We start from the raw sequence: 26,164 nt of genomic DNA, 5'->3' as shown, positions 1-26,164 counted from the left end.
TCAGGAAGACTGTAACCATTCCTCTCCAGCCTTGCCTAAATCATGTCAATCCTTGCTCCCAGATATGAAAGCATCCCTTCTGTTCCCTAAAGACTGGCTCTATTCACAGAAAAACACTCTGCACTATCCACAGAGGTGCCTTTCAGACTCTGCTCATTGGGTTTCTAGTGCCTCTCCTTCAGGTTCTTTGAGGGATATTTGTCCTTTGTTACCCACCTACCTACCACAGCCACAGTGATGCTTGTCAAGCCAGAGGGGGCCATAAAAAAATACTAGCTTTGCCTTCATTTTCACATTTCTGATCCCTTATAAAAATGCATAGTATAAATTATAATATCTAACAAAATCAACTATCTCTTATCTATTCAGATTATATATTTAAATTATACAGAGCATCCTTTTAAAACATCCATTATTTATTGCACAAACACTACCAGAAACAAAAATGACATACTATACCCAGAAGTCCAACCCTGCAACATATCTGACTTCTCATTCATCTGTGATGTCAGGCAGCATGCGGACAATTCGTGTTCTGCTTTCTCCAGTTAGCATGGCATAGGCATTTTGGGGAAGTCTCTGTTTTTGTATATCCTTTGAGGAGGTGTAGGAGAAAGGTTTAGATTTAAACAGATTTAATTCTGGCCCTACCACTAATTTTCTGTGTAGCCTAAACCTATTTATTTAAACTCCTGTAAACCTCAGTTTGTTCATAGATAACATGAGCATGATAACAGTTTATTCCCTGGATTGCAGTAAAAATTAATGGACTTCTGTAGAGAAGGTGCTTTACAGAGTGTTTGACTTATAGCAGGTGTTCAGTAATGTGTGACTCACAAATAACAGGAATATTTTTTAAACCCTGATCTGTCATGAATTAGAATATCAAGTATGCATGAATAATTAAGATAAAATATAAAACTGAATTCAATTTGGGCTCCGCCTCCAGAACACTGAGAGTTTATAGTCACTCACCTGAAGTGGGTGATATTTAGGCAAAAAAGCTTGAAAATAACTGAAACCCAGCATCACTCTTTCACAGATACCTCTGAGTGACCTGCCTCAGATCACACAGACTGTCAGGATGAGAGCTGGAAATAGAGGTCACATGTCCTCTGAAGCTGCTAAAAAGGCTCTCATACCAAATATCACCTTCCCTGTCACCACCACCTCAACCAATACAGCACAAAAAGCAGACATCATTAATTAATCAAATACTTGTTATGGGGTTACACTGGGGCAAGAGGGAAGGAAAGAAGAAACATAAGTATCAACATGACAGCCATGCCTAAAAATACTATGCAAAGATAGGCTGAGGCTCAGAGAGGCCATGTCATTTCCCCAGTCACACAGCTAATTAAAGGTGAAGGTGGAATCTGAATCCATATCTCTGTGTCTCCAAAGTTCATAATCTTTCCATTTAACTCGATGAAAGTCAACAGATATTGTTTGTGCCAGGTGCTGTTAGAATATGGCCATGAGAAAAAGAGATGCAGTCCCTGCATTCATGAGGCTTATGGTCTAGATGAGAAAACAGACAGTTTGAAGATGAGCAAAGTCTAATGAGTGTCAAGTAAAGTGAAGGACCTACAGTGTCTGCAAAGTATTCATGAAATGAGGACAGGGAAACGTGAGCCTCTGCTCTCTGTCCCAGGGTTCTGCTACACTATGGGTTTAACATACTCACAGAGGCTGATCACCGTCATTGTTTGGCATTATTTCTGTAGGAAAATGCACGCTGAATTCTAAATCAATGTAGAAACAATTTTGGGAGCACAACAATACTCCAGGTTGGTACCTGCTTTGTATATGATGTTTAATGCAACAGCAACAGATCTGCCTTTCTCATTAGGGTCTGCTGAGTATAAAAAATAAAATTAGTGTCAGCATGTATTCAAGAAAGTAGAATAATTGAAGATGAGAGGATCAATCAAACCACAAAGATTAATTATTGAGCATCTGCTCAGAGTTCGGCACTGTGCCCAGGCAGTGTAGAAGTAGAGGAGAGATATAGGACTGGGTCAGCCCCATTCTTAGAGAGTCTGTAAACTAGATGTAGGATACCCATATAGGAGCACGTCTAGTAAATGATAGGCTGGGACAAAACTCCAGGAGGCTGGGTGGATACATGTCCATGTAATGAGCTGGGTCGGTAAGAGATAAGGGGAATTGACCCAGGCTTCAAAAGGGTGATGATTTGGATGTTCAGAGAGAATTCACAGTGGCAATGGGGGGAGTGTTAACTGTGGAGAAAGTCACAGGGCTAGGTGGGCCCTGAGAAATGAATGGACCCCTGAGGCCAAACACCAAGAGTTGGGGAACACTGAGAAACAAGGTCTCAGACATAGTTCTGAATGAAAGAGCATTTTGTCTTTATCACCTTTGCATCCCAGATACCCAGAATGGATTGACAAACAGTGGGTGCCCAGTTACTGTTTTGTGAGATGGATTTCTTAGTGGAAGGGAAAGTTGGGTTGGGCCTATCAGGAAGGGCAAGGTTTGGCTCTCAGGAGCCATAATCCAGATGTTTATGGGGTGAGGCAGACACCATAAACCTGTGACTGCAGTCACCTAGAAAACACCTAGAAAACAAAAGGAAGTAATGGGAGTGACTTCATTAAATAATTTGGCAAGTGAAATGAAACAGATCAGTGGGCTAGATTCCAGTTATGAACCACTAATTGGAGGCCCTCAGGCCAAGCAAAAAAGAATGCCTTCCAGATGGAGGAAGCAGGTAAAAGACAAAGAAAGAGGGAAGGACATGAGGGTTTGGTGGGACAGAGAGATGGGTCGCCTTGGCAAGCAGCCTACCGACTAAAACAGTAGGAAAGGTGGTTGGAGAGGAAAGCTAAGCTGAGTTGGAATTCCAGGTAGAAGAAAAGGTGTTAATTAAAAAGTCAAAGATAGCTTTAGCATCTCACGTTGCTTGGAGAAACTGGGATGAAATTAAACATTGCATTTTCTAACCTGCGCCGCCACGCTAATTGTTTCTCTCTACGGCTAATGTTATCTGAACTCTCCCTGGGACAATGTCCATTCAAGACCTCTTGAGTTGTTTTCTGGAAACTTCTCTGAGTTGCCCTGGGTTGTATGGGACAGCTGAGGCACTACAGACAGAGCTGTGGATCAAAAAGGCATCTTAAAAAACAAAGCACTCCCTTTCTCGCTCACCACACTTCCCTTAAGGATTTACATTGAGACCAGTTGGGCAAATCAAAGTTACAGTTCCCTCAGTAACTGTAACCTGGACCAAACACAGCTATATTTCTCTGCTGCTGAGAGGGCTTTTAACTCACACTCCCAGCTGTGAAGAGGAGATTTAACTCAGACATTATGTAGAGAACGGTTTTTGGAAAGCAAGTGGCTGGCCCAGTCAAGGTTCCGTGTAAATGGCTGTTCCTTTCAACTCAGGCTTTTATGAGGGTTCCCTGCAGACGGAAACTGTCCTCAGCATCCTTGTGGGGTGAAGAGAAAGGTGCGTTCTCCACTCCTGCTAGCTGCCACGCTCGCTCATGCGTGCGTCAGAGCCCAGCTTTGCTACTGCAGATAGCTGGTGTTGACGGAAAACACTACAGGGAGGCAGAACTGAGGTGAGAGACTGAGGGGACAAAATTGGAGAGGTGTCAAAAAACTCAATAATCGAGATGAATCAAATTTAATGCCACGGTTTAAAAAATAAAAATTAATGCAAAAAAAAATACATGATGAGCAAAATATCAAACTATTGGTTATTTAAACCACACTGCATGGAAATATTATTTTTCTTGATTACAGCATTTTTGGTGCCCCGGTCACCTTGTCCCCACCCCCAGGCAAATACCTCGCTTGCCTTAGCCTGCTCCTGGCCTGGGGGGGGGGGGGCAGTCAAGGCGGGCGTGGAATAGAGGACAGAAGGGAGCGCAGAGAGAAGTCATTGTGGGTTTGGCAGCGGGCAAACTCCTTTAAACTTTGGTCCTGGCAGATAAAGAAATACTGAAGACTACCTCAGAAGTACTTCTAATTGGTATTGATGCAACAGAACATGTTGGATTATTAATTTTACTGGGGGGCAGTTCCAGTCAACCATCAACAAAAACTGTCATTTAATTTTCCAGGTGGATCCCCTAAGAATAAACAACCCAAGGGCCATCTGGGAAGTTATGCCAAATCACCCATTTCCCAAGCCTGCCAAGCAAAGATCAGGTGACATCCAAGCCCCAAAACATGGCCTAGGAATCACCACATGGACAGGGCTGTTCAAGAGCCCCAGTAAAATGCTGTAGCCCTGAAGGTCACACTAATGGTTTAGTCAAATAATGGCCAAATTACTCATTCAGTAGGTGACAGTCACCTCTTGATAGTTTGGAGCAGTTAATAGTATGGAATCGTCTAGTAAGACTAGTCATTTGTCTGTGATTTTACAGTTTTAACTGAAAAAGCAGAGAAAACCCCTCATCTATCAGCATCCATCCCTTCACGCTGGAACAGGTGTACTTTAGGGAACTGCTAATCCTCAAAATGCATTCTAAGTGAGCAAGCATCCCTTACATGCTTCAAAAATAATCTTTAAAAATGTTTTATTTTGAAATGTTAGACTTAAAGAGAAGTTGCAAAAGTAGTAGAGCAAGTTCCTATGTACCCTTCATTCAGCTTTTCTGAATGTTAGCATAACCAGAATACAATGCTCAAATGAGGAATTTCACAATGGTACAAAACTATTAACTACACAACAGACCTTATTCTAATTTAGCCAGTGCCTTCTAATGTTCATTTTCTGGTCCATGATCCCATTCAGGATCCTACTTTGAATTTAGCTGTCATGGTTCCTAAGTCCTCTCCAATATGTGACGGGACCTCGGTCTTTCCTCGTCTTTCCTTGACTTTTGAGGAGTACTAGTCTGTTATTTTGTAGAATATTCCTTATGAGATTCAGTTGTGCCTTTATGGCACAATTCCCCACATGAGTGGTACCGTGTCCTTCTCAGTACATCTTATCAAGAGGCAAACGATGCAGATTCATGTCCTTCCTGGGGCTGCTCCCTTTCATCACGTGGTGAAGGCAGTGCGTGTCAGGTTTATCCACTGAAAAGTCCCTATCTTTCTTTGTGTCATTAATAAGTGGATACTTTGGGAACATACTTTGAGACCATGCAGATACCCTGGTTCTCATCACACTTTTGCCCAATAAGTTTGGTATCCATGGATGGCTCTTCCTTATAACAATGATTACTGTGGTATATGCTAAATAAATGAATTCTTAATCATCTTTAAACCCTATTTAAGGCCAAAAGGCCAGAGCCCACTAGGGGAAAGAGAATGATGTCCCTGTAAAGTGTGCCTCTCCCACTGCTGTGTGGACTGAACACCTGGTTCAGGCAGAGCAAACCCACAGCCCCGAGCCACCTCCACCCCTCACCTGTGTGGGAATCCGGGCTCTTTCTCACTGGCCTATGTAAGCCCCCCACATTCTCAACACTGCTAGGAAACAAGCCACTGCCAGTCAGTAAGAATTGTCATAGCAACTGAAACATATTTCTATATCTCGGCTCCGGGTTGAGTGTTTAGTCTGAAAAACTACTGCCTCCCTGGAGCCTTTTCTCTTGGTCCAGTCCCATGAGAGCCTTTTGACAGTGGCAGATCCAGGGCCGCTGGGAGGCAGGGACGTGTGCAGCTCCCCTGGGCTTTCCTTGTTTTCTGCAATTCCACTGAGTCCCAGCAGTGATGTGTCGACAGGTGTTTACCAGCTGGCTCTCGAGAAAGGAGAAAATACAAGTCTGGATACATAGCGTTTGCCAGCTCTGTGTACAAATCCTCCCTGATGGTTGGTTTCAAGCTACCAATGAGACATCACTGAACATGGAGCTGAGAGGAGATGGGCAGCCACACAGCATTATGTAGTATTCCCGGCAATCGAAACCAAGAGATGTGAGACTAAAGTGTAGTGAGATAATTAGGAAGTGATGCATTTGAATATCTATTTGTTACCTCTGATTTTAATTTAGTTTACTGAATTATATTTATATAAGTTTTTAATGGTGGTAGTGATTTAACAAATAACTCGCAAGATTCCTACAATTTAGCACTTGGTTCTCAGAAGCTGATGTGGGTCAGCTACAGCACCCCACCCCCTGCAGTGATCTGGGACCCCAGGAGCCCCTAAAAAGGAAGGATGACTCTTTACTCCAGTCCCTCTGGGAACGCTTAGGAGGCCCAGCTGCCCTGCAGGGACAGCGGCAGCATCTGCTTTTCCTTGGCCAACCTCCCCCAAGCAGCTGGTGCCACAGGCTGGTGCGCAGGCTGCCTCCAATGGGAAGGGGACAGTACCTGTTTGCCTGTACTGTTCTTGAATTACAGGGATGTCTTAGAGGCAGCCTGGAACAGTGGAAGACACATAGGAAGGAAGAGCAGTGAGGGAAGAAAGGAAGCCACATGTACGGAGCGTGGATTATATGCCAGGTGGGTGCTGCCTGTTTTCACAGGTGTTCTCATTCACTGTTATCCTGACCACCTGGGGGAATAGCATCCCCATTTCACAGAGATTGCATGACTTCCCAAGGTTCCCAGCTAGAAAGAGGAGGGGCTGGGATGTGGTCCTTCTCTGTTCCCCACCATTGCCCCAGCACGTAGTGCAGGGTCCAGGTCAGGTGCCAGGTGTCTGCCGGATGAACGCATGAATGCAGCCTGACTCCAGAGCTTGTGCTCACCCCTCCACCAGGGAAATGACACTGGGTGAGTGAAGTGCAAAGTGGCGGGAGGCATGGCATGTGGGAGGTGACTCACTTTGGAGTGGGATGGGGTGACTTCCTCCCAGCTCTGCCCTTTACCAACTCTCTAACCTCAGTCAGGAGGGTCGCTGGCCTCTCTCTGAGGCTCAGCTTCCTCATTCATGAAGTGGGGGATAGTAAACCCTACCTTGCCATTGGGTGGCCAGAAACAAATGATTATGATCTATGAGGAAAGACTCTGCAGGCTCAAAGGTGCTGGAAAAGAAAGTGTATCAGATGTCACCATCCGTGGCCTCATAATGTCATTCCATTGGGCTAGCAAAGGCACATGTACCGCCATGGAAGCAGAGAGTGAGCAAGGGGTATAAAGAAAATAGCCTTGGATACAACGAGAGGGTTTGAGCTATTTCAACTTCAAGTTGGGGGATTAATTAGCAGCTCTCTGCTTGGAATGCACCCCAGACAAAGGATTCCAGCAAGCTCGTCTCCCTGCCTTTTATTTGAGATACGAGGGAGCAGATAGGTTAGAAGAAACCCTGCTGTTTTTGCTTGGTGGTATTGATTCCTGGGAATTAAATGGTAATGCAAAGAGGAGGCATCAGCCTCCCTTTAGCCCTGCACCAGGCAGGCTGCCAAGGATTATGGGAGAGCCCAGAGCTCAGGGTGGCCAAGGGGCTGCACTTCAGAAGGCGCCCAAGCACAGAGCTGCGGAGTCTGCTTTCACACGAGGCAGGTCAGGAGCTGGACCAAGAATGCCCTCCAGCCAGCTGACGCCCCGTGCACAACACAGCCCTTTCCCCTCCCCACCATCTGGACCCTAACAGAGCTAAAGATGCCAATGCCCTCTTGCTGTCAATGCCTGGTCCTCTTTAAGGGAGGGGCAGGTCTGGGAGTGGGAGTGGGTGTGTTTGTGTGTTAAAAAATACATACACCAAGCATCAGACATGCAAATTCAACATATTGACAAATCCCCCATAGGTGGGGGAGGTAGAGGAGTGGGAGCAGGAGATAGGGATGAAAGATAAGAAACACACACACACACACTCACACCACACACAGGAAATAAGGGAGGGCTTGTACAGACCAATGCGGATAATGCGTCATAAACAGAGCGTGGTTAGTTCAGCCGGTCCCTGACACCCAAGGAAGGCAAAACAAGGAAAAGGCTTATCTATCCTCCTAGGCTCAGAGCAGGAGGCCCAAGGGAGAAATCGGGCCCCACCACTGATGTGGGCAAATCATATTCGTGCATCTATTCATTCTTTCAGCGGATAACTTTGTGCACCTGCCATTTGGGTGAGTGGGGGAGGGGGGCAGAGCTGCAGGGCAGGTGATGTTGAGCTCTCTTCATCAGGGCACTCCCAGTTCCACAGGCAGGTACATCCATGGAGGATGACACACAGGTGCTACACGGAACTGGCAAAAGCTGCCCCTGGGACCACAAGAGAGGAGCACTAAGAGGCCTAGAGGAGGCTTCCTGGGGAGAGACGCTTCATCTGACTTCGACGTTAGGTGGGATTTAGATGGGCAAAGAGTGGAGGTGATGGGTTCTGGCAGTGCCGACAGCATGCACACCACCCACGGCAAGGGGGCACCGTGCAAGTGAGGCACTGAAAGAATTTTAATGGAGCAGGGGGATGGAGAGAAAAGGTGGATTGGCAAGAGGCCAGGCTGGAAGTGTAAGTCTGAGAAGCTGGGGAGTGAGGCTTGAACTCCGAGAGGCTGGACTCAAGGCTTGGCAGGGGACACACACCAGGAAGTGTAACAAAGCAATTGGCGCTGTCCTATCAGTCTGAACACATAGTTATGACCACCCAGAGAGGGAATTCTTAAACCTTCCTGGGGTGGGGAGGGCACTGAGAGGAAGAGGGCATGAATGGAGAGGATTTCGGAGGAGAAGTGTTATCTGAGCTGAACCTAAAAGGAGTTTAGCATCTTACTTGCATAGAAAGAATGGGCCCTGGGAAGGCCATTCTAAGCAAGAGAAAAGACAGGAGCAAAAGCCCTCCCTGCCTAGTGTCTAAGCTGATGAGTCCAAGTGTCAGACGCCCCAGACCAGTCATGACCATAAGAGGGCATTGGGAAAACCGCAGGTTTAGTTGACAGACTTCAGGGTTTATTTTTCAAAGTGGATTCCGCACTCCCTCTACATCTGCAATGCAGATACAACCAACGCCATCTCCTCTTCAGGATGGCGAGCCATCTTTACCTACCTTATGATTGGTAAGCGGGGAACTAAGGGATGACCCCACTTTTCATCAGGAATGAAACAAACACAAAAAGCCTGTTTGAAGAGGGGAAAACTCAACTCCCTCCTGGCCTGGCGCAAAATTAAATTTTATGAGTGACTCAGCAGCCAGACGGCAAGGCACAGGATGACGCTAGTGGGAAACTGCATTTCAAAGGAACGGAAGTTGACAACTAAACTGGGCCAGTGACAGGGAGGAAAGGAGCTAACAGAGGCAGAAGTCAGGCCTTTCATCCTTCCCCTGAGTTGGTCTCTTTCATAGGCTGAGTGCAACTCAAGTAGCTGGGGCAGGAAATTTAACACCATTAAAAAATACCAACACCCAGGCTCAGATGAACATCTGTCCTGAGTCATATGCCAGCCAGGGTCACAATGATAATGTAATAGCAGGAAATCATAGCTTCCTCATGCCAGGCCTGCTGCGCTGGGGTGTAATTATGGATACGATGACCTACTGAAGACTAGTGTTCTTGCCCATCCCCCAAACACACAATGTCCCCCAAAAGGAAGCTTGGCATCCTGCACTGTGGCTGTGAAGTTTCCACCCGCGGTTCTGCCCCTGGGCCCTGGTTCCGGCAGACAGACATAGTCAATGCTTGGGGTGAGGAGATGGGCTGGTCCATGTTGCCCACAAAGAGCCAGTAAAAAAAAAAAGTATGGCTATGCTGTCATCAGCAGAGAGGATTCTAACACCCAGAAAAAAAATCCAGGACAGTCACCCTGGGAGCCATTTTTATTTTTCTTCCTAATTTCCAATTTTAAGAAGTTGGTGCCTGTGGAAACCAAACAGCACAGCTGATGGGCCAGGTTTTCAAAGTTAGATCTTTGCACAGGCTGTGTCCCCGCTGCCACATGAAAATGAATTTATGAGTACAAATGAATGGGCTTGGAGATTTTGCCATTTTACGGTTTATTAAATGCCATATTGGAAGATGCGAGGTTTTATAGACTGGAAAGGGCTCTTCAATTAGGAAGGCAGAGGACTGAGCATGAGCCCAACTGTTCTTCTATTTCCAGGAGATACTGAAGATGAAAAAAAAGAATTAGGTCATATTAGAGTAGTGGTTCTTAAAGTGTGGTCCCTGTACCAGCAGCATCCATGTCACCTGGGAACTTGTTAGAAAAATAAGTGAGCAGGCCCCATCCTTAGACTTAATGAATGGAGACCTGTTTTAATAGCTCCTCCAAGGCGCGTGGATTCATGCTCAAGTTCCAGACCTCCTGCAAAAAGACCTGTGGTTCCTTGCCCTGGCTGACTGTTGTAATCACCTGGTAATCTTGTCATGGAGATGCCCCCGCCAAACCCTGACCAATGACATCAGAATACCTAGGACTGAAGCCTAGACAGTTAGTTATTTACTTACTTTTATTTTTTTGTTAATCCTCACTAGAGGATATTTTTCCCATTGATTTTTAGAGAGAGTGGAAGGAAGGGATGGAGAGAAAAAGATTGATGTGAGAAAGACACATTAATTGGTTGCCTTGCTTCCCACAGGCAGCCCCGGGGGGATCGAACCTGCAACCCAGGTATGTGTCCTTGACTGGGAATCAAACCTGCAATCCTTTGGTGCATGGGGCAGCGCTCTAACCACTGAGCACACAGCCAGGGCTAGGCACAGCTGCTTTTACAAAGCAACTTGGGTGATATAAATGCACAGCCAGAGTTGAAAGCCACTATATACAACAGTAAGAGAGATTTAGATTAGACACTTGGGATTTCTGATTTTCACAGTAAGTCAAAGTAATCATGGCTACTGAATGAACCTCCATCAAAGAAAAAGCATCTGAGAAGTGGAGAGGTTTCCATCTTCAAGAGCTGGAGAGCATCAGAATCTTGTACCAAACCCAATTGTAGTAACAGTATTTGATAACTCATCCAGCAGACAGCCCCCCTGCCCCCTGGGAAAGGGCTGGGCCAGCCACCAGTAAGAAGTCATCATGGAAGCAGGACACTCTAAGGCAGCAGAGAGCAACACCACGCCTCCCACACACCTCCAGTCCAGATGCCACAGTCCCCAAGGGGAGCTCTGAGCCTCCCATTCACCTCTCTGCTTTGAAGCCCAAGCACCCAGGATGTGTGAGAGAGTAGCCTCTTTTCACCAGGGTCTGATATCACCCAATGTGCAAACTGATGACAACCTGTCAGGACAGAACTCTAGGGGGCCACTCCCATGGGATGGGGGGAATCTCAGCATCACTGCTTAATAAATGAACAGTGAGTTGGGGCTGTCCTACCCAAATTGGAAAATAGGCAGTTAGCCCATTAAAGTGTGTTCCTCAAACTGGGGTCCACTGGCATAGTCCCAAGGATCCCAGGCTATTTTTTCCCCAGGAAAAGGGATCCGAGCATTACTGAAATGTAAGGAACATTGCAAAATTATTTTCAATAGGAAGAGGCGAATGTTTCTGGAGAAATGATGGGCCTTCCTTCATGGGTCTACACTGTGAGAATAAGATCAACTATCCCTTTAACAAGTTTTTTTAAAGATCGAATAGCAAAGACTAGAGCTAATTCAACAACCAGCTCCTGACTGACTGTATGTATGAAAGCACCACCATCATCATATTATCGCAGAGTGACTCTTGAATATCCAAGCTTTTGTGTATTATACTCCCTCTCCCCAAGAAAAAAGGTGAGGATAGAAAGAACCCAAGAAAGAAAAGACCAAGCTTTTGTATCCCCAATGCCAATGATCATGCAGACTTTGGAGTCTGATCGACCTAGGTTTGAATTTTGACCATGCAATTTATTTGCTGTCTGGAGTTGCATGTTAAGCTTATGTATTTCAGGCTTTTCATCTGTAAAGTGGGAATAATAATCCTTAGCACCGACTAGAAGGAGCAGAGTGAAAGCATGGATTGCATTCCACACAGTGCCTAGAAACAGTAAATAAAATAACAGCTGTGATCATTAATTACTCACCCTCGAACACCCAGCTGAAGCTGCACTTCTTTTGTGTAGGTTTCCTTGACAAAAATGCCCTCTCTCTTTCTCTCTCTCACACACAGACACACACACACACACACACACAATCTTTGTAGCTCCAGACTCCTTGTATGCATCTAGATTTTAACCACTATATTATATTGCAATTGCTTATTTATATGTCCGGAAAGATTTTCTTAAGAGAGCATCCATGCCTTTGTGTCCCCAATGCCTGGCAAGCACCTGGTGCATCATATGTACAAATGAATGAATGAATGAATGAATGAATAAATGAAGCAAACAAGCTACTGCATCTTCCTAGTAATGAGATAAGAAAAAGCTTAATAAGGGTGGTAAGAATGAAAAGGATGACACAGAAGAGAGACACACAAAGAAATTGACAATAATGGTTGACTAAGGGATATGAGCAGTGAAGGACTATTGTTCCAAAGAGTTTTCTAATTATAGTCAGTCACAGATACAGTTCATCCAGAAAGCCCTTCTCTAAGGACTTTCTGGGGGTGGGGATTGGGGAGGGAGGAGGAGGAATGCTCACACAAACACTCAGAAAACACTTATTGGTTGTTTGGTTCTACCCTGTCCTCTGAAACCAGCCTGTCTAGGGGCAGATACCTCCTAGACGTAACTACTAAGCAATCTGCTCATATGGAATGAGTCTTAATCATTTTCACCATCACAGGAGACAACTGGAGAAACAAAACCAAATTAAATCAGCTAAGAAAGCAGTAAGAGGGTTTTCTCTTGGCCATGTAGGCATAGGAAACTCCTCCTCCTGCCCCTGCAAGCCATGCTTAGAAATAGACAAGTCATCTAAAAAGCCTGCAATATGTCTGATCCACACCACAAAAAGGGCTGTCCCACAAGAAATACGCCGACAAAATGCTACACGTTCAACTCCAGTCTCCAAGCCATCTTTCACAGCCATGGGGCTTAGTCATTGGAAAGGTAGGCCCACAGAGGAAGCCATTGACATGCATCTTTACACTTCAATGTCCATTCGTCAGCATCAATATTTTAGAGCTTCATCAGCTCAGCCCCAGTCCGAGTCCAGGATGTCTACATCCTCATGAGCACTCACCGCATCCTGACAGCTGAGCACCTCCAGGATGCTATTGAGCAGCTCCACACAGTACTTCTTCTCCAAGGCCTGGTGCTGCACCTCATCCTGCTCCAGCAGCTCCTTCAGTTCTTTGGTGATGACGGGAAGCAGGATGTCCCGGCATTCTGCAAGGAAGGCAGTTCAGAGGCACTTGAGCTTCCTCATTTTTTTTTTTTAATAAAAATATGTTTTTATTGATTTTAGAGAGGAAGGGAGAGGGAGAGAGAGAGAGAAACATCGATAAGAGAGAAACATCGGTTGGCTGCCTCCCACACACCCCCTACTGGGGGTTGAGCTCGAAACCCCGGCATGTGCCCTGACCAGGAATCCAACCAGCAGCCTCTTGGTTCATGTGTCAACCCTCAACCACTGAGCCACACCGTGCGGGCTCCTCATTTTTTTAGTTTCTTTTCTTTCTTATTTTTAGATAACTTTTCATTAAATAAGTAATTCACAAATGTATTCTCCTTGTAAAAATTTAAATGTTAAAGATTAGGTTAAGATTTCCATAGAACGTCATTCACAAGTCTGGTCCCTCCCCCAACCTGTTTGGACTGGCCATAAAAACAGCTATGGAATAATTAAGATCAGATTTTTTTCTTAAGAGTTCATTCTGTTGATATTCTAGTTGTGATACCTCAGTTATATTCCATTACAAAGATATGAATCCCAGAGAAAAGGCCAGTTTTGAGATTTTTAGGTATTAACAAAGATCTCCTTGAGAAGTTATTAGACTTTAAATTCTATTTAAAATTGAGCTAGATTAGTAAATCCTCATGGAAAGGTATAGTAGTGAGCTCTCCATCCTAGAAGTATTTAAGCACCTGGTAGCTGCCTATGCATGGGGGTGATAAGGAGGCATTTAAAGTATCAGATAAAGGGTTGAACTGAATGACTGCTAAACCCCATCAAATATTCTGATTCTGTAAAATACAGATCCAGAGGAAGGGGGAAGAAGAAGGATACATTTGTGGGGGGAGAGACAGTGGATGGGTTTACATTGTTTACAAGCACTGTTGTGGCAGCCACAGACCAGGCCCCAGCAGAAGCAGTGGTTTATCAATTTGAAAGTCAGCTGCTGTACAGATGATCAAAACCAGCATCCTCGAAAGACCAAGACTCCTGGTGCCGAGAGTCAGCAAGATTCTAGCTGAGGAAGCCATTAATCAGGTGGCCTGTCTTTCAGGAAGTACTTTTGTCTTCTTGTGAGCCATGATTTCTCAGAAACGTCTGGCTCCTCTGTTTTGAGATGAAATAATTTTTCTCATTTGTAATTGGGGCTGTGAAATTATATTAGTCTGTGAAGCTTCAGGAAGCAGCGTCTCTAAATTGCGGCTTGATTGTCAAGCAAACAAACAGGAATGATTTAGAAGATAAATATTACGGAGCCTTAGATCAATCTTTAGAGGCGGAGGCAGTGAGTATTAGAGACATGCAGACCCAGCCTGGGGACCCAGTGCCTGACAAAGGCTGGGAGATCTGCCATCGGTGACAAGTCCAAATTGCAATTCAGACCAGGCTCTGGGGAACCCGCGGAGCTACTCAACTCTGTATTTTCACAGGAGAGAGTCTTCTTGTATCAAAGTGGCTGTAGGGAGGAAAAGGCAGCGTTTCTGGGCTTGAGTTTCTTCCTTCTCCAAGGAAGCTTTGTCCTGTGGTAGAAGGTGCTGCTACCTAAATGCATGGCTGCCCTGAAGTGTGACATGCTTTGCCAATCATTTCATGACCCAGGAACACTGCAAATAAGGTCCTTTTCCTCATCTCCTCTTCCCCATTAACGGCCCCTCAGAAAGAATGAAACGGAGATACTCTGTCTGCTTTGGAAAACACCTTGAGGGTGGTTAAAATGCACTTGTGACCAGAGCCATGGCCACAGCCGCAGCCCTAGGAGGGAAGCTCTCCCAAGAACCACCTCCAAACGTCCCGTATTGCGCACAGGTCCACTCCTGCTCCTTGGCTCACTCTCAGGGTGAAGACATCCCCGTAACACAGTCAACAAGGCAAATTTGACTCCTCCTCGCTCTCTCCAACATCCACTCCACCATGAGGTCATATGCACCGTGTCCCCAAGCCAACCTCCTCCATCATCTGTACCAGGTCTCCCACACTGACTGCCCGCTTCCAGTCTCAGGAGTGGAAATTTCCCTAACCCCCAGCCTGACCGCAGGACCCCCTCCTGGGCGTTTCTCAGGCCTTTCCTATTGCCCTGAGGGTGAGATTGATGAGCTGTGACCAAGCCCTTTAGCCTCTCCAGCCCCTACCTCCCACACCACCCAGCCAGGGTCTCTCCTCCTGCTGAACTTCTGCAGGTTATCTCCTTGCCTGTAATGCTCTTATCCTGCCCATCTTCTCCTCACTACCTCCTCCTTGCTGCCTAGAGCTTCACTTAGATGCCAAATCCCCTAGGACAACATTCCTGACACCCCGTCTCTGGTTGGGGTGACAGTGTGCTGCGCTCCTGTAGTGCCCAGACCTTGCTTTTGTCTCACCATTTGTCGCCCTCTGTGGTCACTGTCTATGTTAAGAGGACAACCAGTGAGATTCCTGTCATCATCCCAGAAATAAAGCTGACAGCAAAAGGTAGAACTGCCCCACAGTCTAAATTCATACTGGTTCTGGAGGCTGGGGTTCCCCGTCACCCCTTAAGGTGATTTGAGAGGTACTGGTTTAGTACGAGCCCTCCACCAGCCTGCACGCAGCCCACCCGGAACTGAGGGAGGGTCCGCAGAGGCCTGTGCACGGAATACGATATGCACACAGAAAAGCCCCTCCCTGGAGCTGAGGTGGCAGGAGGGAGAAGAGCACTCTCACAAACTGTACAGAGATGAGACTGGCACCTCACATCCCCACTCGGGAAGTGTTTGCAGGCCTGCAATCCCAGGCACACACCCGGGTTCCACCCACAGAAGGAAAAGACCTGAGAACATTCTGGAGCACCTCTCCCACTATGGGAGGAAGGCCAGACACAGTCACATCCTCACTGTGGTTACCCTGTTTCTAAGCCTGCCTGCAGTGGCCTGCACTTAAAATTTCACTCTACTCATAACCAGCCTGACTTTGTCACCAGCTCAGGTTAATCCGCAGTTAATCCACTCTTCACCCCAGTTCGATTTTTCATAGGGCTTGAAGGTGAAACTCATTCTGCTCTGGCCAAGTTCCTATTGACTGAAAGGTGAATTCAGCTCGGCTCAACCCTCTTGGGGGATATGAGGAACTCGGGGCTATCTGGGATCACCATGCCCTCACCCTGGGTCTTTTGGCAAGCAAGTAATTGAAACCTCAAATTCTCCTGGGTAACATCTGAGTAGCGTGAGCCCAGCTCTGTTCGCCTGCTTGTCTTCCATTGGCTTGAAAAGCAGGTGTCAGAGGCCACTTGGTTTGATCGGCTAGACACGCAGGGGGACCTCCGCAGACACCACTTCAGACTGACAGGTAGTAATTTGTTCTCACAACCTCCCCGCTCCAGCCACTGTGTCAGGAAGAAAAGTAATTCCACCCACCAGGAAATCAATAACCATCCGCAAACTTCATATTCCAGATCCAGTTACAAGCCTCTTACAACTCTACTAGTATTTCCCCAACGCACAATTCACGACTCACCTCCTGGAAAACACGCCTAATTACAATGCCCAGAACCATCCTCGCTCCCTCCCGCCCGCCTTCACATGGTGGACGTCTTCACTTTATGAACCCAGAGGGCCAAAACACATCTCCACAGGCAAACAAACGGGGCCTATTTAGAGATCGCAGAACTCAGCAGCTGGGAAAATCCTCTTCAGGCATCTCAGGGCGTAAAACCCTAAGGAAGAAATGGATGTCCAGATCTTTGTTGTAGATACCCACTTAAAGTCCAGACCAAGCTACTGGGTTCAGCACATGTCTATTACTCTTAACATAAAACATGCTGCTGTATTAAAAATTATGAGCAAACATCCTGTAATAAATAAGTTGGTGTTTGCCATTCAGATACACAGTGACAGCAGGAAGGGGAAATTGATAACTACTGGAATCTTTAAGAAGATACATGTTTATGTCTAAAAATGTCACATTGGTTACCAATATAATGTATAAGTTCTGATAGTCTATATGTGATGTATTTATATCAGTGAATAGTCATTTTAACAGATGCTGTTCTCAGGGATATGATATGCTAGTGGGGTATTGGAAATAATTTAAGGAGATAATAACTGTCTTGGGTTGGATTCCCAGAAGCAAGCTCCAAGATGGGGTCTGGGCAAAGGTGACTTACTTATTAGGAGGTGTTACAGAAACCACTGGGAGGGGAATGGGGCGAAGGAGGCCAGGCAGAGCGCAAAAGCAGGCAAGTCTCACATCTCTCACATCAGGGGAGCTTGGGAGACAGCGTGGGCCACAGGGGAAAAGCAGCGGGAGGACTGAGACCCTGGGGATAGACAGTCCCAGGCACTGTGGGTGCTCTCGGTGCACAGGCAAAGCAGGCCCCAACGGCCTGAGGGCAGCCCTGGGAGGCTGGTGCTGGCTGCTAAGGGAGAAAGCCCTCCTGGAGCAATGCACAGAAATGAGATCATGTATCCCAAGAGACATGGGCAGATCCTTTAGAACTGATGCTACAGCAACCAATACTGATAGCTTCCAGGAAAATAATTAATGGTTTAACATGAGACACAGAGTCTGAGGTGGGCAAGGAAGACTGCTCCACATGGGCAGTTCAGAAGACCTCTCTGAGCTGGAAGCACTTGAGCTGAGACCTGAGGGTAAGAAGGGAACTAGATCTTTAGGATAAGCATTCCAAGCAGAAGAAGGAATATACAAAGACCCTGGGGTGGAAATCTGCTTAACTTAATGGAGCAATCATGTGGAGATGAATGTGGCTGGACTATAGGAAATGGGGAACATAATATAAGACAATGAAGTTGGAGAGCTTGGCTGGGGCCAGGTCTCATCAGGCCCCATGACCCATGTTACAAAATTTGATTATTGGGTGGAGATAAATATGTTTTGTTTTTGTGTTTTTAATGAGGAGGAGGAGGAGGGCCTAGAAAGAGAGGCATGAGAACGCTGAGGAGGCTTTTTGTAGAGGGAAAGAAGAGGTTTAATATTTATTGAGCCTTCACCCTCTACCAGGCCTTCTCTCTATGAAGTATATCATTCTACCCACTTTATGGATGAGGAAAGCTCTGAGAGACTCAGTGACTTACCTAAGATCACACACCTAGTGAGTGGCAGAGCTGGGATTTAAACCCTGGATTCCAGAGAATCATGTTCACATCTACTAAATTATCCTGCCTCCTGCCTGTGACAGTGAGGGGAGAGAAGGTGAAAGCTTAACTGGTCTGAAGCAGGAGAGGCAGACAAAAGTGGACTGACTTGGGACACAGTCTGAAGGCAACGCTGACACAGCTTGCTGCTGGGTGAGACGCGCTGTACAGACGTGTACGTGTGTGCATTTCGAGCATGAGAGCTAGAGAATAGATTCATTGTAGGACTTATCAAATTAGGGTCTAATCATGGGGCTCATTCCACCGCTTTGGCTAGCAAGTGATGAGAGGCTCCCACTGGCGTTTCTCTGATGATGTGCAGTGGCTGCAGAGGTGGCCTGTCATCACACTGTACGAAGCTATCAGGGCGGAGCTGGCGTGCTGACAGCTACCTGTACCCGCAGTTACCCCTTGGCCTGCCGTGAGATCATTTACCCTGCCAGTGTGCTCATTAAACCACAATCCAGCTCCACAGGGAGTGCTTCTAGGAAAACAAAGGTGCAGATATGGCCAATTGAGTCTTGACCCCAAATCTGATTTGCTCCCTAATGCTCAGGATGATTGCATTGGCGATGCCACACCAGATGAGTGTTGCTCAGCCTGTTCGAACCCTGCCTCCCCTGCCTCCTTACTCTGCCTAACAGGAGGAAAAGCAAATGAGAAACCTTGGAACTGAACCGAGTAGCCTCTACTGGATAATCTTGGCAGTTTTGAAAAGAGGATTCCCAGCAAATGTGCTCCATTTCATATTCACACAACAGGGGAAATGAGTCATGGCAGCTTTTTGACTGCAAAGAGCTGTCTTTTACCCTTGCCCCATTTGGTTCCAATTCAGTGACATCTGGAATTCAAATCAGTTTATAAGCACTTAGGACACCTGTGATAACAGTCTTACCACCCTCACCCCTGCAGGGCTCATCACTGCCGATCCACTGCCCCTCTCCTGCACCCTGCTACACAGAATCCCTTAATCCCTCCACTCCAGCCCCTGTCCCCTTTGGAGACTCATACAGCTGCCTGACTCCATGAATTTCAATCTTTACTTAAGCAGGAACTCTTCCACCTTGAAGCCTGTCTGAGCTAGTCCATGGTCACATGCATACATACACGAGTTTTCTCATCGGTAGGAGATAACAGATATATTTTCATAAAGGACAGAAACCATTTGTCTGGAAAGCCATCTGAAGTGGACGCACATGGGGGAGTGGAATGTTGAGCATGAGAGAAATGTAACATATGCTGATCTTCTGCTGGGTTCTAGGCATCACACTGGAGATGTATTTAATCTTTATCAAAACCTGTTTTGTACACTGTGCAGTCCCCACTTTACAGAAACAAAAATAGGAGCTCGAAGGGCTTGCCCAGGGCCTCTGCGTGACCTACTTAACTAGTGTGATCACAAGAGAGGCAAGATTCCCACGCAGACCTCTTACTCCAGGGCCAATGTGAATCCAATGTCACTCACAGGCTCATGGGTGCAGACAATGAGTCCTAACTCCTGGGCTCTGCAGGCTGGAGGCAGCCACCCCTTGAATCTTCTAGCTCCCCTAAGCTCTTTAAATAGAAAATTCAAGTCTCTGATTGGGTGACTGGTTGGTAGAACGGATGGCTGTCTTGTTCTTTCAGTAAGGGTCACAGTCCTAGGGAAATACAAACAAAAAACCCCAATCCTAAAATTAAACCATAATGAGCACTCATCAACTCCATGATTTAGTCTTCAGTCCAGCCACTCATTTCTTTCATTGTTTTAAATTTAACCAACCATCTATTCAGCTACTCATGTCACTGAAGCTGATTAGCAAACGGCAACCATGACTGTCAAACCTTTCATTACCTTTTCCTCAGAAGACAGTGCGAGCCTGGGCTGAGGTATCTAATCTCTGTCAAGTCACGTCTCCCACAGTCCCGAGCACAATGCCAATCACGCAGGAGGATCCTAACAAGCGTTAGATGAACAAATGTCTGCTCATTTCAGAGAGTGGGCCCTGTCTGCTTACACTTAGAGCAACTCTCAGAATTAGAACTAATTTAGTGTTGAGTTATTTCAAACTTTATTCTTCTGCACTATCCTTGAAGAATCAAGACTGTGTTTCTTTACCCTCACCCCTCCCCTGAGCACCCATTCTGGCAATATCTTCCCCTTCTTCGCTTTACCCCACACAGAGGCAGGTGCAGGGGAGCGGATAACACTCTGGATTGAGGGTCTGGAGACCTAGGTTTGAATCCCAGACTTCCCCCTGCCAGGCTGTGTGACCTCAGATAGGCCATTTTACTTCCCTTCCTCCAAAAATGGGGATTAGAAAGCCTTTTTCATAAGAGGTTCCAAATAAAACATTACACAAATTCAGCTGAAGTTGCTACGTGTGATGTGGCACGGGATCTGTGCTATCTCAGAAGTTTCTGAGTGCAGAGCAGAGCACGTTGGAACTGCAGCTTCCTTTAGCTGTGGCTGACATACACACTCGACAAAACACCTGGTCTGGGCTAGAATGAAATGGACTCGGAGCTATTATCTGTATCATTCACACAAAGTGTGCTTTGTCCAAAACACCAAACTCGGAGAACTGAGTTTAAAGAGGCAGGTATAAACTGAAATAATTGGGATATATGCCTCGGATTTTCATATTCCCTTTGTGTGTGGATAGACTAAAGGAGAGCTCAGGCAAGTGTTTCTCTGCACATCCTTTCACATTTCTGTTTGCAGTTTAGAATAACAATGCACTTACCGGCAATCCTCAAGCACTCCAACAATCCTACATCGCTGCCATGGCAAAACTTACAAACACCGAAGAGAACAAAAAACCAACAGCAGTGTTGAGCAGGTGGAATTCCATTTCTGGGGAAAGTGCACATTAAAAGCCTCTTGCTTACATTTTAAGGCTAACAGTGGGGCTCTTCATTTCAGAGAATTAAATGAGAAAATTCCCCTGGATTCGAACATTAGCAAAATGGAATGGTTGTGCAATTGTTTCCAATCTTCCTTCCCTCACCTTCCCCGTAACAGCTCCAAGGAGAGGAGGCTGGGGTCCCTCTCACGTAGAGCCCCACACATTTAAAATCTAGTCTTGTTTGTTACAAGGGGAAAATTGAGAAACGTAATATATTTCAAACCAGCTGAAGAACTGGAAACACACTTCAAAGACGCAGGGGGAAAATCATTGTCATTTACCCCCGCCTTTAAGTGAAACCGTAAACGGGGAGAATTTCTCCTCTTGGCCTGGTTTTCTTTTCTAACAGGACTCGGCTTAGAAGCTGGAGGATGGCTGAGGCCCTAAAGGGGCAGGGGCTTCCCCTGCTTCATTTCTCCTTCCTGCCAATGCCAACGAGCCAACAGAGCCCTCCCCTGAAGGCCCAGAGCACAAATGATTTAAGAAAAGAATCACATACTTAGGCCCACTAGTGAAATGAAAGGATCAAAGAGATTCCATTCGGCCTCTAAAGCTAATGAAGAGGAAACTGGGCAAAGTATGAGAAGGGAGGAAATAAAGAGAATAAATACCAGTCAATGACCTGTAATGAGCTTTCTCACAAAGAGGGGACAATATGTGGTCCTGGCCCCTGGGCAGTCCAAGTGTAATAAAGAACCAGTCAACTGATGGGAATGGTATAAAAAAACACATAAAATGAAACATACTGGGTTTGCTAATATGTTCAGTCCCTGCTGATAAATCTCAAATTGTCCTTTTATGAAACTGGCATTAATATTTTACTTGGGGCATGACACGTTGGTATATTTATCGTTGGTTAGGCGTATTATTCTTACATTATCTTAGTCCATAAATACTAAAAGGAGGAGGAAGGTGACACGCCAGTGCAAAAGTTAACCTGAGGCTCCGGTTGCCCAGGAAATGTGGCTCCTCGCTCACATGACATCAGCGCAAGAAAGGGAATCATCCAAGTTTTCCAGTTTGCTGGGCACTGAAGCCGAGAAGAACCAATTCCTTTCGAGAAACACAGCTTTCCGTGGCATGGAATTCTTAAAGAAATGTTTCATTGTGCATGCTAATGATAATGTTCTACATTAAGTTTAGTACTGATTAGCTGCTTTTGACATCAAATCATGGAATTTTCACTCTGAAGAGACCCTGAGAAAAGCTAATGGTTTTGATTCATTTGTGTCATGCGGTCATGCAAAACAGTAAAACAAGACATGGAGGAGAGAGAGCTCACGGCTGCCTGCTTGTCCTCACAGGATGCCTTTGTTTATTTTTTAAGTGACTAAATATTTATTGAGTGCCTGGCATCACATTTGGCACAGGGGTGTATAGTGAGGCAAGTTAGTAAGAAACTAGAACAATACCCTGGCAAATGGAATGAGGAAACTGAGCCAAATGGCTGAACAAATGGTGGGAAAGGCCAAACAATGAACAGCCAACTGGTAAGAGAAGATGCCTAAGGGCAGAGGGTTCCAATGACCAGTCAGGGAGACAGACACCAAAACCCAGTCAGATCCAGGCTAATCTAAGATGGAGGTGAAACTAACCAGAGAAGGACCCCATTTAACCCAGCATGCTACATACTCCTGGAAATCTAATAAATACTCTGTGGAGATGCCCCCTGGGACCCACCTCAGGACAAAGGATGCCCGTGTGCACGCTCCTTTGAGGCTGAGCATGAATTCAACTCTACGGAAGACACGCTGAGCATGGCTGCCTCCCACGAAGAACCGACAGCGGGCAAGCACGGGGCTTTCAGCAGCGAGAGAGTGGCTGGTTTGTGTGGTGACCACCATGAAGACCATGATGAAGTGAAAAGAAGAAGAAAAAGGGGGGAGGAAGACAAGACGAAGAGGAGGAAACGAAGGGAAGAAGGAAACACAGCAAGCGTGGGGTCCGAGGGGGCGGACAGGGAGGCTTGGACACTGGGAACCTGGGACGAGGGGGCGGAAGGGGCTTGGAAACAGGACAAATTTCCACTTGAAATGTTTCGATCCCCCCAGGACAAGGTTTAGATAGAGTCCCAAGGTGGTTAAGCAGCCAGAACTGCCCAGGTGACCTAACCAATGAGTGTGTCCACACTGTCACCTTGCCAAGTAGTGCCGGCTGAGTGGGAGCTGGGGCAGGGTTTTGGGGGAACAGTGGAGGACTGTGAGCAGCTACAACACCCCTGACTGCTGAAGCTGGGAAGGAGCCTTAGCTGAAGCCTGGCCTTTTCCCTCAAGGGCTCTCCGATGAGCGCGTCACACATGACCTACTAGCCCAAGACAAGGAGGGAAGGACTGAAAGGAAAGGTCAGCATTAAGGAGGCTCCACTCTCATTCATCTGATGCACTTAATAAGTAGGTAAGTACCAGGCTACACGGCCAGTGTCATAGAGTCCACAATGGAGTGCAGACATTGAAAGCAGGAGTCTTAGTTACTGTCCTTGTATCCTTGGGCAAGTCACTTAATCCCCTTTTATTTTTGTGGAGATAGTAAGAGCACCTCCCTTCACAAGGCTGTGAGAATGAAATAAGATGACATATGGAAAACACTTAGAGAGAGTAGCACATCTGGCCCATGATAAGCACTATAAAAGTGTAAGCTACTATTATTTATTTTTTAAAATATTCCATATGTGACATTCTGGGCAATAGAAATAAGCTATATCTTGACATGTGTGGTGGTTGCATGGGTGTATACAGATGTAAAAAATTCACTGAGCTGTGCATTTAGGATGGGTACATTTCACTATATGTAAATTCTACCAAAATTAAAAATACAAGTTGCTATCAGGTAGAGATTATTACTTTCCCTGTTGAACAAGTGTACACAGTGAGGCTTGAGGAAATCAAGCCAATTGCTTGAGATATTGCCCTGGGCCTCCCACTCAGGAATTTACACTCCAAAGCCTGTGTGTGCTTAAAGACTGGAAATGGTTCCTATGGCATCTGAGCTTTGGTCTTCGATAGGACTCAAGGATCAGTAACCCAAAGATGCTGTCCCCAACTCTACTTGGGGAACCTTCTGCATAAAGAGAGAGCAGCTCTTCCCTCTTCTCTCCCATTCTCTTTCCCACCTCCCACCCTCTTCTCAGCTCAGCTCAGTTCCACTGTCTCATCAACTATTAAAACCAAAATCCCTGACAAACAACAACCTGGCTGATGATAAGGTACACACAGCCCATCAGAGAAACACCCAGCAGGGGACAGGTGGTGATTAAGGACTGAAGGGAACAACCCCCCGCCCAACTCATCAAACTCCCCAGGTCCAAAGATGCCCTACGACACACTGATGTGTACCCACTCTAAGTACCTTTAAGTAACAGGCAGCTCCTACCGAGACAAAGAGCAGCTGCCAGAGAAGAGTGAGTGATCATAATTTAGGAGGTGCTGTAGAAATAAATTTTGCATGCTTCCTCCATTAGCAGTGTGTCTGAATTGACTTGAATATGCAACTTATCCTGTTAATCTTTGAGACTAAAAAAGGATGTATCATCATTAACCTTCCCAGCCCTGGATTTAGCGATGCAGTCTTTTTACTAGCCGCGATAGGAGTGGCATTATTTCTTGGCGTTTCAGCACTCTGCCCATCTGTATGCAACTCCACCGGTCACTCTGTAACTTCTCTGCTGATTCAAAAGCCCATTTTTCAAACATTTGACTCCAACTGCCCATAAATGACCAGAAGTTGACTCCGCCTTCCTTTTCTTTTTTTTTTTTTTTTTGATTCCTCTAAATAAATTTCCCACTGAAGGAGCATTCTAGAAAAAAAAAAACACAAAAAACATGTAATGGCCTAAAGCACAGAGAGACGTGAATGAGTGCTATGTGATGTTGATGACCGACCAGCTCTTGCCAGGCTCACAGTAACTGGTCCTTGGAGCTCCAGAATCTCAGGGTAGCTAAGTTATAGGTAAGCAGGGACTTTTGCTTCAAGGAGCAGGAAAATAAATTAAACCGTATTAAATAATGGTAAAGATCATGGAAAAACCACCCAAATAGTGTAATATAGTATATCTTTCTTTCCATGTATTCACCTGATATACTGATATATGTAAGTTACAGGAAAAAGAAAGTTACCTATACCTAACTATACCCCCATTTTTGAATAACTTTAATATCCCCCTTCCATTCATCCATACATTCTAATCGTTAAGACGTGATAATGGGAAATGTTTGGTAAGTTACATTCTGCCACTTTTTCCTTCCATTCGCACCCTCTCAATGAACAGCAAAAGAATCAGAAATTAAAGTAATTCGTAGAAGGGGAGCACAAGACAAGAATGGGGCCTAAAAGAGAGCATTAGTCCCTGAAACATAAAACCAGATTCTGTCCTCGATAAATGCAATGGCGTGCAGCTTATCGTTGAAAAGATACACAAAAGTATCTACAAAACTAAACTGCCTACCGAACCATCTGTTTAGCTTGTAGGAAAGTTACCAATAACGAGATTGTCGATATTTCTGAATTCATCTCTGGTATATAGATAGTTTTTATGTTTTCCTCTTAGATCTAATAATGTTTTTCTGGCTGCTACATTAAAAAGGCATGACATGAATAAGAGAGAAAGTTGGATTCAGCTACATCTATTCTCAAAGGGCTTAGAGCATTCAAAAGAGCAGAATCAAATATTTTCTAAGCTTTAGTTAACCATTATTTTTGCCAATGTGAAGCTCACCATGTATTCCTCATAATTTACAGCATGCACTATTATTTACTTAATATTTTTCATAAAGTAGATTCATTCTACTCTGTTTACATGTATTTTAAATAAAAAATATGCTACTTGAAAACCTGTATCCTTGCCATAGATGGCAAGGTAAGTGTAACAATCAATACTATGGAAACAGCCCTGGACAGTGTGGCTCAGTTGGTTGGAGCGTCATCCATCCCATGCACCAAAAGGTAGTGGGTTCAATTCCCAGTCAGGGTGCATACCCAGGTTGTGGGTTTAATCCCTGGTTGGGGCATGTGCAGAGAGAACCAATTGATGTTTCTTTCTCACACT

At 45.6% G+C, this 26,164-nt stretch overlaps 1 protein-coding gene across 1 annotated transcript in view; it reads right to left on the bottom strand.

The window, feature by feature from the left end:
* Nucleotides 1–26,164, bottom strand: part of DOCK2 (dedicator of cytokinesis 2) — a 345,160-nt gene that overhangs the window by 210,655 nt on the left and 108,341 nt on the right. Inside the window, exon 26 of the mRNA XM_081135683.1 lies at nucleotides 12,978–13,123. Within this exon, the coding sequence (XP_080991809.1) occupies nucleotides 12,978–13,123 (146 nt within the window). The remainder of the gene's footprint in view (nucleotides 1–12,977; nucleotides 13,124–26,164) is intronic.

This window comes from Miniopterus schreibersii, assembly GCF_964146895.1.
Source record: "Miniopterus schreibersii genome assembly, chromosome: 4".
In the NCBI taxonomy this organism is placed as follows: Eukaryota; Metazoa; Chordata; class Mammalia; order Chiroptera; family Miniopteridae; genus Miniopterus; species Miniopterus schreibersii.
This window is presented reverse-complemented; position numbering and strand designations above follow the sequence as displayed.